This window comes from Pyrgilauda ruficollis, unplaced genomic scaffold (genome assembly GCF_017590135.1).
Source record: "Pyrgilauda ruficollis isolate IOZ18807 unplaced genomic scaffold, ASM1759013v1 scaffold6, whole genome shotgun sequence".
Lineage (NCBI taxonomy): Eukaryota > Metazoa > Chordata > Aves > Passeriformes > Passeridae > Pyrgilauda > Pyrgilauda ruficollis.
Window position 1 is genome coordinate 17,006,116 of NW_024527710.1, and position 16,049 is coordinate 17,022,164.

At 41.5% G+C, this 16,049-nt stretch overlaps 1 protein-coding gene across 1 annotated transcript; it reads right to left on the reverse strand.

The window, feature by feature from the left end:
- Positions 1-2,546: 2,546 nt before the first annotated feature.
- Positions 2,547-16,049, reverse strand: TM2D1 (TM2 domain containing 1). Its single transcript, XM_041483318.1, has 6 exons — positions 15,748-16,049; positions 14,424-14,497; positions 11,765-11,873; positions 7,375-7,466; positions 4,639-4,712; positions 2,547-3,437 (listed from the first exon to the last, which is right to left on the reverse strand). The coding sequence occupies exons 1-6, from the start codon at positions 15,864-15,866 to the stop codon at positions 3,327-3,329; spliced, it is 579 nt and encodes a 192-aa protein (XP_041339252.1). The 5' UTR covers positions 15,867-16,049; the 3' UTR covers positions 2,547-3,326.

Consider the following 16,049-nt stretch of genomic DNA (forward strand, 5'->3'; position numbering starts at 1 on the left):
AGAGTCATTTATTAGTGCAGTCAGCACACTGAAGTGCCACCACTTTGGCACTGTGGGAGCAGATGGGGAGTGCCCAAAGCTGGATGTTCCTCCCAGTTATGGCTCCTTCAGGTCATGGTTAAGCACACTGCAGAAAATCTCAAACTGGTCATTAAAATAAAGGGGGAAATAGGACAGCTTGTAGAGTCATTTTTGAAATGACTGACTTGCACTGGTAGTTTGGGAAGATCTGGGTTTAATGCCTGGCCTGGATCTGCAGCATCTTCAGTGAACAGTTTTATCTGAGTTTTTTAAAGCTGGGCACCTCAAACTCTTGTTTTAAACTCTGGCCTTTACTTTTTATGTTCTTTATTTTTATAGATACAGAATAATACTTCTCTGCCTAGTTGGAATGTTGAAAGGATTCCTGACTATCTGCAAGGCCAGCAGATATCATTTTATCTGGGAACGAGGCAGGAGGACGACATACTACATTGTCTAATTGTTTTCATTGCTTTGCAACTGTTTTGAGGAAAACAACCCCGAGAGAAGATTATTGCAGTGCAATCAGAACTACAGAAAGACTGGGATGGACAACTTGATTGACAGGAGAAGGCTAAAGCAGGCAGCAACACAAAAAATCATCATTGGACAGACATTTTGATAAATATTACCGCAGCCAATTTATTATTAACACAGTGGGACAGCTTTACATCTTGCATCACACTTTTCACAGCCCTTATGGTAAACATGCCATATCTGACAATTACAAGATGAAAACAAAGACCTCACTAACTGTCTCCTGGCCCTGCAGCTTTATCTGCTTGCTCAGTTAACCCTCTCTCCACTTCAGCTGCGCAGCTGAACGAGCAGATAGAAACGTATTATACATATATTAACATTTATTGCGTGTTCATATAGAGAACACAACGCCAGCAGCAGCCCATGAAATTCCCAAAGGTTAAGCGATCTGTGGCACTCACTCCTAAAACATGGGAGAGGACTGGGGCTCAGGTGGGAACCTCCTTGGACAAGGCAGAGGATCAAGGGGAATCCATTCTGAAGGGAAGAGATGTCACCCATGGCTGTGTCCTGGCTGTGGGGACAACCCCAGTGTGAGCAGCCCTGGATCCCAACCTGGGCTCCAGCAGGGAGGGATCCCACAGCAGGGAAGGATCCCACAGCAGGAAAGGATCCCACAGCAGGAAAGGATCCCACAGCAGGGAAGGATCCCACAGCAGGAAGGGATCCCACAGCAGGGAGTGATCCCACAGCAGGAAAGGATCCCACAGCAGGAAGGGATCCCACAGCAGGGAAGGATCCCAGAGCAGCTCTGATTTCCTGGCTGACACATCTTCTCTTCCTACACAACCACTGCAGCCAGGACCAGCAGCTCTTTCTCTCTGTTGCCCGCTTGGCTTCTGGGATTAGGATCTCATGGACCTTGGAAATAAAATCCTATTTTCACCTGATTCACACAAAGCAGCTCCTGGAATTTTTTTACCTGGGTTTCTGAAATCACCAAGTCAAGCCCTCTGCTACTTGAACACCTGGAGACACATTTTAGAACGGAATCCTGTGTGCTAAGTCGCCCAAGGCTATTTTTTTATTATAACATCCATGACATCTTCTATTTTCACAGCTTCATTATCAGCTTCAGGGTTGGAAAAACAAAAAGCAGACAAGTCACAGGATGATCTTAGGCAGGAGATTTTGCTTGATTCAAACATCCATTTTCCATCCGCTTCCTGTCTGTTTTTCAAAGTATTTCAGGGAACAAAACTGATGAGCACAAAGAGCATTCAGTGAGAGAGGGAGCAAAGGGAGACAGAACAAATATCAGGCAAGGGAATGGAGCTGACAGAGTGTTCCTGTCTCTTTGAACCCACAAGGAAAATGCATGGCAGGAAGGATTCCAAAACCACATCTTTCTTGCGTGAAGGGAAGAATTAACGTTAAGCACAAAGTATTCCTTGTGGTTTATTCTCATTACGTGACATGTCAGGTTATGCTGATTTGGGTTAAAAACAGGATTTCTTTACAAAGCTCTCTGTGCACTGGGCTTAATGTGGGTTAAAAAGAGCCTAAACCCCACAAATTGTGCTTTCATAAATCCACTTAGGAATCTCATTCTTGGGAATTCCCTTAAAAGTACGGTTTGTGGGTATATTAATGACAGGTTGAAAGTTTCACCTGAAAAACAAAAAAGAAGCAGCCCAAACTTTTGTTTAAAAAAAAAATTTACACTGAAGTTTCTATGGTGTGGGTTTCTCCCTCAGTTAGTGCCAGTTTTCATTAGAAGGTGAAGAGAATGCTTAAAATTGGTCAAATAGCATGAAGATTTTGTTGACATGTTTTCTGTCTGTGTGTACATACTTTTCCTGAAAGGAACATCCAGTGAAATCCTGGTTGTCCAAAAGACTTTGGTCAAACAGCTTTGAAAGATATTGAATTTATTGCACTGAAACACAAATGACCCAGAATAAGAGCCTTTTAAGGGCTTCAGTAGTATGAAGAAGTCACTCTTTGGACACTCAGTAGCTGTAAAACACACACACACCAATTTATTTTCAGGAGAAAAAAGGTCTTTATTTCACTATGGTTGGTTGCAAGAGAGAAAAGAAAAAAAAATCAAAACAAGCAGAACAATTATTTATTTTTTCTAACCTCAGGGCAGCCCAATATCCACCCTCCTTTTTTTGTGATATGTCATCTAGAGCTCTATTTTTTACACATCCATATTTTTACTGTTGATCAGCACTTGACCAAATTTTGCAACTTGACTAAAATTTAAAGAAATAATTGTTTCAATTAACACAACTTCACGGGCTACACCAGCCTAAGATTTAGGGCTCTTTGGGTTTTAACAGGATGGGAAAAAAGGCAGTTTGTGTGGTTGGGGATATTTAAGTTGATTTCCAAACTGCCATACAGACAGACCCCCAGGTGTAATCTATCCATGCTAAAACTCTTATACATTTCAATGGAATAAATATCTGCAAATTTATTATGAACAACTCTCTCTGCAGCTCTCTGTAACACTCTAAATGACACAGACACAACATCAGTGCAAATTGCAACAGTCTGCACGTTTCACAGATGATGTAACTCAGTAACAAACCCTCTGCTCCCAGAAACAGAGCAGCCCCAAAGTTCCACCTCTGAGGTAAACTCGTCCACGTGAGGAACTTTCACATTTTGTCATCTTTGTTCACCGTGCATTTAATATTCCATTCTGACGAGGGGTGATCAGTAAATCCTCAGCAATTCCAGTGGACCACTGGATCCAGCTGTAAAAACAAGCTGCACCTGTGGATTTGTGCCACTCCCTGCCAGAGGGAGGGATTTTAGGGATAGGTCTGCATTTTCCTGAAGGTTGCATTGGTGATGCTGAGCCGGGTCAGCCTGGCCCCGTAATAATCGATGATGTAACTGGAGCCGTCGGAGGGGCCAACGATCTGCAAGAGAAAAAAAGAACCAAGACTTTTCAATATGAAGTGAAATATATACTTTGTGCTAATGTCTCAATTACTGCTAATTTTCCCATCATAAAATTAGTCATGCTTAATTAGTCAAACAGAAACTAGATTTATTTTGAAGTTATGCTGCAGTTTAACTGTTTTAGCGAGCGCTGTCTCAGAAGGAACATTTCCCCTGGGCTTCTAATCAACCAAATTAAACAGCCAGGCACTGGGACTCGGCTAATCCAAGGAGGATTTGAGGCACAAAACCAGCCTAACAAATGAGTGGGCTCCAAACCACTTTTCCTGAACAAAGGAGGGTCGGCAGCAGAGAATTAGGCTGATGACAAGTGTCTTTGAAATACTGAACAGGTAAGGAATGAAGAGGAGGAGGAAAGATCGTGGAGTTTTTGTTCTGGAAGTGCTAAATTGATGTGGAGTCACCAGGGAGATCAACAAGGGGAGATGAAAGATACTCTCAACTGGATCTGTTAAGTGCTCTGAGACAGGATCACCACAAGAGCAGAGAAAGGACTTTGAGAATGCACACAAAAGACAGATCCAAAGTGCACACTTTTAAAATATTTTCCTACAAACCCACAGAAACAACTCCCATACCCACAATGGATTTTGAGTTATCACAGCCGATTTGTAATTCATGCTAAATGGCTGCGCTGCTGAATAGAACAATTTGGCAATTTCATGATGTCACAAGATGTCACCCCAGCTGGGGATTTAACCCTCGTGAATCCCTCAGCCACAGCTCTCTGCTGATGAGGGACTTGAATTTGCAGGAGAGGTGGAAAATGGAAGTGGAAGTGTCTTCTTCCATCAGCATAAAGCACAGGCAAACACAGAACTTGGGGGTTCTGGGAGCAGCAGGATATCCCACGCTGAGTCCAACACTCTGCCTCACATAAAGAGGTTCTGACCACCTGAATTTATGGTGCTATGGCTTCCCAGCTGTTCATTGTCAGTATTTATAGATGGCTAATCTAAGTGTTAATTCCAACAGCAAATATATTGATATTTTGTGTCTATATTCTACAACATCAATCTACAAACACAGCCAAAATAAATGCCTTGATATTTCAATATCCAGTGGTTCTTAAGGCCAAAATGCTAACAAAGTGTTAGTAATCAAATCAAAGCTTTAAAAAACACAGATTTGTATCTTGTTTTGAAAGCCCTGCCTTACCTGCATTGAAATAAGTATGAAATCAATTAGGCTTCCAATTCCACAAAACCCTACAGTGCAGAACTTCAACAAACCTAAAAAAGAAAAGTAAAATTTAATGTAGCTTTAAGCAATCCATGGGATTTCATCACTGGTGGCAATCACATCCAAACTCTCCCCTCACCCCACAAAATGTGTGTGTTTATATTTATATATACATCTATCTAGAAGCAGACCTAAAGTTAAACTTCTTTAATTATTAGGGGAAAAAACCAAACCACATACTCATATTTCTACATCCTGAACACACTTTAAAGATTTTAAATATTAACAACTTTTTTTAACATCTAAATATTCTTAAATAAGGAAAGGCAATAGTTCATAATCAGGTTACTGAAATATTCCTTTCACTGAGGCACAGACAAAAAAAAAATCCCAATTTAAGCTGAAAAATTTACTTCTGAATAGAAAGAGACTTTCTACCACCTCATGAGTTGCAGCACATACTGATTTGATTTTCAGAACATGCAACTTTGGTCCTTTGTATAATTTTTATATTTTTGCTGAAATATGAATTTCTTTTGAATATATATTAAAAATATACAAACACTTTTTAACTGGTGTTCAAAAATGTTTGGTTTTATACAAATAAATGAAAGATTAATCGAAAATATGTGGGAATAGCAACTGACAGATGAATGTTTTATTGGAAGTTGTCCTGCAAGGCAGACTTCATTTGGAAAATGCCTTCAGAAAAAGAGGCTGCCTTAATTTTTTTTTTTTTTTTAATATTGATAGTTTCCTGTACAATGAATGTAATCCAGAGAGAACTGTATAAGTAATGTTTCAGGGGAAGATGGAGGTTAATCCCCTCTCTCCAAAGCACCAGCATGTCCCACAAAGCACCTCCTCTCCCCAGGGCTGTTCCTGGGGCTGCACAGGGAGCAGAGGAGGGGAGGAGCTGCATTCCCTGCAGGAAGAGCATCCCAGTGCCTGGATTTGTCTGCCATGGAAGAGAAGCCCATGTGCATCCTCCCCTGTGAGGCCCTGGCACAGGTGCCCAGAGAAGCTGTGGCTGGATCCCTGCAAGTGTCCAGGTTGGATGGAGCTCTGCACAAGCTGATCCAGTGAAGGTGTCCCTGTCCCTGGAGCGTGCCAGCTGGGATTTCAGGAACCCAGCAGATTTCTTATCACTGCTGCAGCTCCACTTTACTTCAGTAATGGATGGAGGAAAACTGTTTCTGAACCTGGCATTTATTTCTGGAGTGCAGGGTAAAGTTGGCTTTTTTTCTTCCTCCTCACTTCCCTCCCTACAAGCAGATCACACTGAGAAAATAAACTGCTCTAAAGCACAGAGGGAAAAAAATAGTGTTGTTCTACAGTAATAACTCCTGGTTTGGTTCACAGTGTGTGGGAGAGGAAGAGGTTGCCTTCCTGATTTCTTTATACTCAATAGCTTGTTTGTATTTGTGTGCTCTTTAAACAAAAGAGAAGGGGAAAAAATCCCCTTCCAAACCAAAGAGCATTTACAGTCTTCGTTACACTTGCAAAAAAGATTTCAACGCCATTAACCTTTCTTAATCATTTTTTGCCAAAGCACAGATGACCTAAGAAATCCCTAATCAGCCACTTTAAAGGAATCCAATGGGTTGATTTTTATTCTTTTCTACTCTTACCTATTTGCTTTTCAAAAGATTGAAAATCTGGCTTTGGAAGAGTTTAATTTTAAATATTAACTCTGACTACTAGCTACAGTATAATCCAGTAGGGTTAAAGCATTAGCCATAAAGAACTCCTACAAAACAATTAAGGATTTATTAATCTGTATTATCACAATATATTAAAAACAATTACTGCAAATTATTTTTCCACATCCAGTGGTACAAATAAATAATGCACCTTATTGACTGCTTTCAAAAATGTATCTTTTCGTGACACAGATGGACAAACTAAGTGCTAATTACAGAATCCCAGGGATAATAGACATGGGTGTTAATCAAGATTATAAAAAAGGACAGATAATGTCATTAAAAAGAGTTGGCATTTAATGGGCAGAAACTCAAAATTTCTGGCTGAAGTGACAGCAACATATACAGCTTTTTCCACATCATTGCTCCATCCTATCTATACTTAAATTCACTCCCTTTGTCCAGCTCAGAAACAAGGCCAGTGAGGGCAGTTCTGTCATAATAAGGTATTTCCATCACTTAAAAGCCAGTGGCACCATCATCCTGGGAATGAGGTCCTAAAAACCAGAGAGAGGTTTTATTAGAAGCCCCAGCTTCTGCAGAATTGTTATTAATACCATGAGTTATCTTGAAGGTGTGCATTTGCCAGAATAAATTCCATCTCCCAAAACACCAGGTTTACTGTAAAATCTGTCCACTTTTTTCCTGGTGATGTCAAGTCTCATTTAAGGCTGGCACATGAGGCAAAGCCACTTCTGCTCCAGTGCCTCACAAAAAAATGCTGTGATAAAACATCAATGCAAAGCAAAACTTTGAGCAGCAATAACCATATTTGCTTATTAGGATTTTATCTGCTGGACACTACATCTCCATTTGTCACCACTCCAACAGAAAAGGAGGCTGAGGATAATGCAGCACTTTGTCTCACTTGACCATGAAGTAAGGATTCTAGTTTTTAATATTAAAACTGTGACTGTCAGCCTTCATTACTCAAAATAAGAGTATATACATACAAGTCAGTCATAAGAATGAGACTTACCTCAAAGAAAAAAATAAGGAATAAACTTACCTAATGCAGGATATCCTAGATAAAATCTATCTGCTCCCAACCATCCAAGAAATAAGGACAGAGCCACTGCCACTTTGTAGGAGTATCCATTTCTGCCAAAAGAAACAAGCAGTGTAGATAATGACTGCAAAATATATCCACTCATACTTTTGACTGTTAAAGTAGTGACTCATTTTCCTGCTGCTCTGGTTTAAAAAAAAAACAAAAACAAAAACACACAGACTTGTTATTTATCTTCAATTAACGGCCACGAATTGATAATGTTAAGCTTTCAAACTGGGAAAGCATCCTCCATAAAGGAACCTCAGCTGCTGCAACCCAACTGTACTCTTGCAGAATACAGATTATTCTGAAACTAAATGATGATTTCTTGTCAAGACATAATTCAGTTGCTGATCCGTCCCCAGCTTCACAGAGCAGCTCCTAACAGTTCAGCCCCACTGAGACAAGCCCAGGAAGGCAGGAGGTGTGTGAATACTGTCTGCAGGCATTAGTCTCACACGCAGCCAAATGGAGAGGAACAGGACAGGCAGGTGAGATGTCAGCAGAGACAGTAATTGCCACGAGATCTGAAGGAGAAATGAACCATGGCCACCGGCTGAAGAAGCTGCAGGAAGGATTCAACAAAAAGAGTAAGTCTTGGATTCACTCATTACACTGTAAATGGCACAAAGTCACAATGAAAAGAACTGTTGACAGCACAAAGATGCACGGGGTAGAGAGGCACTCTCAAGTTAAGCTTCCCATGGTTAGTCATACAAAATAAACAGATAGAACAGACTTCTTCAGACTTATCCTAATTGGAACCATTCCTGCCAACAGCTGGAGCCATGCAGCCACCAAACCACCTGTTAGTGCAGTCCCTGCTGGAGAACCTTGCACTAATAAGGGAGCTAAAAACATATCACCCTCAATGCTGGAACTGCTGCCTCGGCAAACAGCGAGCTCCTGAACAGCAAACCCAAATGTAATTAGAACTGAAAAATATTCAGTAATTCACTGTTTTGATACGTGCACCACTACATGCCAGCAATTATTTAATAGGCCCAAATTAAACTCTTGGTTGACAGTTGAATAAAACAGTCTCAAAAAGACAGTAGCTGACAAAAGTCCAAGCACTTTTATTAAGCATTTTCAATGCCAAGTAGAGACATACCTTTTTTGCTTATTATCTAAATTTGCTGACTTTAAAACCTAATGGCAACATTAAGTGATTAAACCGTGACTTTTACCTCAGCATTTGTTACTTGGTGTTTATTAGCAACCCAGAACACACAGGGCATTCCTGGAACCTAATGTAACGTAAATTATCATCTTTAGAACTGTCTTGTTTCCACTGTAAAGAACACTAATGGGTTTATTTAAAACTTGAGGTAAACTGTTGGAAATTGTTTATCAACTACAAAGTGTCAACAGCCCTCCAAGGACACTAAAGCATAAAAAGAGTTGTTACATAAAAAATGGGAACACGGTTTAATTTTGCTCCTGATCACAGCTTACAATAAACTGAGCCCTTGCCTGTGCACTGGGATGCTTCTGAAAGCACAACAGTTTCTGCAACCTCATCAACATCAAACTGACGGGCAGAAGGAATCCAGTATGAAGGGAAAGCATGAGAGCACTCTAACAAACAAGGCTGCATCCACTCTGGTGTTTCTTTTGCCTTACTCCTTCAGACAAAAACATGCACAAAGAGTAAACCAGTGAGTAGGAAAATGACACATCCTGGGCATCTGAAGGAATTTTTACAATTGGGTAAAAAAGATGCAATTTCTTGTCAGTTCCTCTTTTGATTTTCTCTTGCTTCTCAGCCTCATCCAACCTTTATTTCTTCTGCATGCATTTCTTCCAGCTGCCATGTTAAAAACTTTTCCTCCCAGCTCTTCCACAGCAGCTGACAAGAGCAGGTGCTGCTGTAGGTTGCTCTTTCAGGGTCTCCTGGCTCTGCTCAAAGACCTGCCCACACAGAACCCCGTGAATTTCATTCCATGGTCTCCTTCCCTGGAATGGCAACACTTGAACAACTGACATTTCAACTCTGCAGCAGCAGGGCCTGCACATATTAAGTAAAATATATGATAATGCCAACCTGGGGGATTCTAGAATTTGGCCAAAAAATAAGATCTACCTCCAAAACATCAGATTAAAGCCAAACCTAAGCAATCTTGACTCCCAGTACTTCTTTGTTGGAACAACCTTACAAGCTTTTCCTTGATTTATTACTAGGGTACCTAAACTTTTAACACATTCACTCACACAAACATGGAACATCTCCTGGTCTTGCTCTAAAATAACTGGACCCCAGAACTTAGTCAAAACTAAATTACAGTTTTGGCTAAGGACAACTGGCTGATTTGTCCTTCACAAAAGCTGGTGATGGAGATTCACCTGCTGTTCCCATGCTGGGACAATCCTGCCATGGGAAGATGCCTTCTCAAATTAATTTTCTGGCTAAATGATGTGCAGTTATTTCTACAATTACAGTTCCTACCAAAACTCAGTACAATGCTGAAAAATCTCCAAAAACCAGTAGAAAAGGCAGGGCAATTGTTGTAATAGTAAGCTGGAGGTTCCTGCTTAAAACAATATTTCTAACACTTAGGTAACATTCAAAGTGCCTCATAAAAGGTCTGTCAGTGACTGGACCACTTTTTAAATAAGTGTACAGATGAAGGATGGTGATATTAATCTTGCTGCCATTTTTTACTGGTTTTAGGACATTATGAAGGACATTATTGTATAACTCTGTCTATGTTCACAGTTGTATTTTATTGGAATTTTCAGTCCAAAAAGGGTTCTCTTCTCTTTCTGCCATACCAGCAGTTGTGGGACTGGAAAAGTCACAACAAGTTCTATTGGCAGTGTAACGATTGATTATTCATTATAAATAATAGTCATGATAAGTAACAAGTACTATAAGAAGGAAGACATTTCTCTGCCTACAGACCTGGATTTTAATAAATAAATGTAAAGAAAAGCGACCTTTAAAAGGTGTTTCTAGAAAATATACTAAACCAAAAATATATGTACACAAAAAATCTCCAAACATAGGAATTACCATCTAATCTAAGGAGGAGGCAATTTCACTAAACTAGTATAGCTCATCTTCTCCTCAGCCCCCATCACAGATGGGACTGAAACACAATTGTTTCTGGACAAAAATGTGACTGACGTCTACTTTGCTGGCATTTAAATCTGATTAGATGTAATAATATGTTTTCTTCAGTTTGCTGAGCTTTGACTGCTGAGAAGACTAAATACAGAGAAAATATTTATGAAACTAAGAGGCAGAGCTGTACTTCTGAGTTAGGCAAATTACTGAGCAGTAAGTAGCACATCAGAGTTATCTGCCCACTAGAGTGATAGGGAGGTATCCAGTACTACTGGAGTTTAAATTCCCAAAGATTCCAGTAGGATAAAAGAGAAAGGTTCCAGTGTGAATCCCAGAAAAAGAGGAAACAAATGGTAGTGGACAGGTGCTGGCTGATCAATAGCAGTGGCCAGTTGGAACATTTATTGGTATGCAGAGCTCTCCATCACTCACAATGTGCTTTACAAAAAGGAGGTCCTTCATTCATGTACCAGAAACAGGCTCTTAAAGACACGGTGGATTGGATTAAAGACAAAAGTTGTTTCAAAATAGAGAACAGTTTCTGGTATAGATTTTGGGGGGAACTGCAGAGATCCTGAAGCTCCCTAAAATTCATGCATCATAGAACTTCAGCTGCAGCTACAGGCACACTTTAAACTGGCATGAAGCACTGAGCAGCACAGCCCTGTCCAGCCCTCCTTTGTCCTCTCTGTTTTATCCTTGAGTCACCCCCATCCTGCTCCCTGGCAGGAGCACTCGAAGCCACTGTACTGTGACTCAAACAGGGGAACTGATCCAAGGCAGCTCAGACCCAGGGCAGCTCCCTGATGTCCTGGGGTTTGTCAGGGAAGGGGATGGAGGGTGTCCCCAACAGCTCCTTCCAGCAACTGTGCTGATTTTAAGCACACGTGAAGTGTGGCCTCAGCATTTGGAGCTAAATTTTGCCAAGCTGAAGCACAAAGTAAAGCAAAGGTAAAAGAATAAAGTAAAGCAAAGACACAAACATAACTAAACAACAAAGAAAATGTACAGACAAACAGATTTCCCTATGAAAATGCACATTCAGAGTGACCTGGCCTAGTGGAAGGCATCCCTGGCCATGGCAGGGGGATGGAATGAGATGGGCTTTAACCCAACCCAACCCTTGCCATGACCCTGTGTTGCATCCTTGTAGTGTTTATTAGAGGATTAACTACTGGGCAAAATGTGCATGGTTCTGTCTTACTTCTATTTTCCTTCTGCCAACACATGATACAATTCTGGACAAACTTCAGTTTTTCAGAACCAAAGAGTACTCACACATTGCGACACTCAATGGGCTTGTAAAATCCAACTTCATGTCCCGTAAAGACTTTCTCTATGCCAAGGTGATCTTTGCAAGTAATATTTGGTGCTGGCAGGCATTGAACTGAGGACAAAAAATTATTTGATATTAAGCAGTAACTAACACTCCAAGCAGTTTTCTGGCTACACACAAGCGAAATAAATTAAGTTCTACTGTGCAACAGTCTTGATACAAAGCACAGTTCACACACAATTACTTGTTTAAAGTATTTTTTAATCCAGTCCTACCACTAACTTGTACTTTTCCTTTGCTACATTTTAAGCAAAATATACAAACCTAATTGCTGCCCCAATTCTGTGGTAATTTGCACTCTGGCTTCAATATGAGTCAATGAGAAATCTGAAGCTGACATACAGAAAACATTTTCATCATGAGAACAGTCAGAACTGGAACCAGTTGCCCAGAGAAGTCATGCCATCACCATCCCTGGAGGTTTTCAAGGTCTGACTGCACAAAGCCCCGGGCAACCTGGTTGGAATTCAGTGCCAACACTCCTTGGAGCAGGAGGCTGGACTGTGCAACTTTCTGAAGGATCTCTCTACCCAAATTATTCCATTTTTCTTGACTCTAAGGGGAATCAAAGTGGAAATAACAGCAGAAAGTCACACCTGCTAAAGTTTGCAATATATTACCAGAATATTAGTTACTCTCCAATGCTATAGTCTGTTGTTTTAAAGGAAAAAAATTCTGTCCTTTACCCATTTTTTATCAGCTTTCAGTACTTGTGAGTCCTGTTGGTTAATTCCAACAAAACTGCAAGCCAGGTTTAACATTCCTTCCAGATTTTCCAGTAATGCACAAAGGCAAGAGACGTTTGGTTTTTTTTTTAATGCCTATCCACATTGCATAGGACCAAAAAATGAAATAAGATTGAGTTATCTGTGGACTTAACTGCTATAAAATCTTACATGGATTTTATACCCCATCCCTGGAAGTGTCCAGGGCCAGGTTAAACAGGGCTTGGAGCAGCCTGGGATAGTGAAAGTTGTCCCTGCCCATGGCAGAGGGTGAAATGAGATGATCTTTAAAGTCCCCTCCAACCCAAATCATTCCATGATGCCACTGATCAATGTGCCTAATCTAAGGCAATTACAAAAATAAACATTATTTCTTGTAAAGCAAATTCAGAAATGAAGTTTTTTCCATTATTAGAATAAACCCAGCACAGTTAAAATATATTGATACAGGAAAGGCCACAGTTTTCTTCTCAGTGTCACTCCAAAGATTCCAAACCTTTTACTCAATGACATCACTTTGCTGCTTTGAATTAAACCCCTGTTTGTCTGGGTGAGGGATCACAGAAAGCGATCAGAAATTGTAGTGCTTCAAGTATGATCCAGAAATTAACTTTTTATTACTTAGGTAATACTGAAAACAAGCAATTCAAATACTGTGAGGACAATCTAAACACTGGGGGGTGTGTGTGTGTAAAAATGCTACTCAAAGAAACAGTGTTAATTAATTCAGCAACTTGTTCTACTCTGAAGCTTATCTCCTGTTCAAAAGTGCAGTGTATTAAATACAATCACATGGTAATTAGTTAAAACCACTGATAATCTTGAGTTATGATCAATCTCAAACTGTGCAGTATTTTTTCTGGTCTCTGACTGCCCATTTATAGTCAGGGACACAATGTTAAAATGATGGAAAGAACTGAAAAAAACTTTAAATAAAGTTATCCATGGATACTTTAAACTTTAAAAAAACTTTAAATAAAGTTATCCAATGGATAAAGGATCCATTGTGCACAGTATTTACATCCAGTGTCTGAAATTATTTGGAAAACCTTCACTATCCCAGAAGAAAGTAATTCAGCACTTATAGGAAGCAAAATATGAACACACATGAATTTTGTGGACTCGCCATCCTGGCAGTGTCCCAGGCCAGGTTGGACAGGGCTTGGAGCAGCCTGGGATAGTGGAAGGTGTCCCTGCCATGGCAGGGGTGGCACTAGATGAGGTTTAAGGTCCCTTCCAACACAAACTCTTCTGTAATTCCATGATTTTAAATCAGGGGTGCACATAAAGAGAACTTGCTGTGCTATCAAACACAGACCATTTATTTCAATGCCTGGGAACATCAAAGAAGTTAAGCACAGGTAGGAAAATAAGTAATCAAGTTATGAATTTTTCTGTTGTACTCTGAAGTATGTCAGAACCGAACATCAAATAAATGTGCTTTCAAAATAGAGCCTCCCAAAACCTGATGATGATGGAAGGCGCTATGTTGCCTTAAGAAAAAAAACCCTAAAAATTAGAAGATTTTGAAGGCTGTTCTGTGGCATGTCAATTCTTTTAATAATTATATGCAAAATCAGTACGACAGGAATGGTTTGTTTTAATCACAGTGGTGCAGGACAGAGCCTAAAGGGTGTAACATACATTGAAGAGATTTACCAGAAACCTCACTTACAAAAGTACCAATCACAAACAGTGTATTTATTCCTGTTTAGTAAAGCACCCAATCCACACAAGTGTTTTGGGCTTTCAGACTAATGATATTACTAATCCCATCTTTTATAAAGCTCATCAAGTAGATACACAAATGGGTAAATTGAACACTTCCTCGGAAAAAAAAACGTAGTTAATCAATATATAAGTAAGAAATCCTTACCATATGCTGTGTGATTTGTGCAATTCATTGGTTCTTGTGTGCTATTGTCTATTTTAGGCTCATCACACATATATGTTCAGGTAATTGAGGAAAACAGTTTTCATATCAAACACTACAACAGGTTTAACAGTAATTTATTCCACCCTCTTTAAACCCCGAGGATTTAAGATGCACCTTGATGTTGGTGCCTACCCATCCCCCAAAAGAGGAGCAGCACATTACCATGCAGCAAATCTGCTAATCCAATTTAATACACCAATATATCGCATAAGCCCCACGTTTAATTAGTGCTGCAGTCAGCACTACCTAAAGGAACTACAATATTTATCAGTCAAAGCCTCTGTATTTGGAGGCAACAAGGTAGCACACGCCTCATCTGGTCTTGTACCCTCATTTAAATATCACAGTGCCTTGAAATTGAGGCATTTGGTTGAGGAAATTTAATATACGGGAACACGCAAAATTCAACGAACGCGTAAAAATGAGCATCTGAAAACGCCAGGAATTTGGTGCAGGAACAAACTGAGAAGACTTCCAGAGGTCTCAACTCCCACAGCCAAGTAAAGCAGGAGATGAAGCGAGCTTTTCCAAGATTTGCTTTCCTGACACTTTTGATCATCAAAAACTGTCAGCTGCCATCAACCAACATGTTCTGGGGAGGGCAAGAGGGGCCTTGGAGAGCCAGGAGCCTCACACCTCCTGCTCCTCAGAGCTGTGCAGGGCACAGAAACACTTTATTTCCTGAAAAATGGCAAAGTCTCCACGTCTCGCTCCTGCAAAGAATAAATAAGGCAGAGTGGTGGCACAGCGGGCTCTCTCATCCCATGGCAATCTCTTTGAAGGACATCCCAAGCACACACTGCGGCACACACCAGAAATCACAAAATTAATTAGGTTGGAAAAGCCCTCTGAGACCATCGAGTCCAACCTGTGACTGATGCTCTCCTTGTCACCCAGATGAGGGAACCGAGTGCCACAGCCAGTCCTTCCTTGGACACCTCCAGGGATCCCTGGGCAGCCCCTTCCAATGCCTAATCAGCTTTTTTTGGGAAAAAATTCCCCCTGATATCCAACCTGAACAATCCCCCGGCGCAGCTTGAGGCCGTGTCCTCAGTTCCCGCACCCTGAGGAGCCCTGTCCCGCTCCTGCCAGCCGAGACCCCCTCGGGGCTCCCACCCTGAGCCTTTTCCCGACCCCCCCGCCCTGCCCGGCACCTCACGGTCCCCACCGCCCCTTCCCCTCCCCACAAGCGCTGCCTCCCCTCACACCGGGCCCACCGCCACAACGACCGCCCCCGATCCGACCCCGGCCCAGCTCAGGATATTGCCCCAGCCGCAGCTCCTCGCACTTGAGCGGCGGCTCCGAGCCCGCTGCTCGCTCCAGGGCTGCGAACCAGAAGAGAAGCAGAACCAGCGCCTCAGCCGCGCCGCTCCGGGCGGCCATGACGGGACCGCCGCCGCCGTCAGCTGACCCGGGGAGGAGCGGAGCGGCCCCGCCGCGGGGAGAGCCCGCGCTGGCTGCGGGGAGAAACAGAGAGGGATCCCGAAGTGTTCGTGGCTTGCTGAGAGTACGGGTTAGGCTTTTTGGGGAGCTTAAGAGGGTTTTTGAGTGATTGGGGGGTGACCT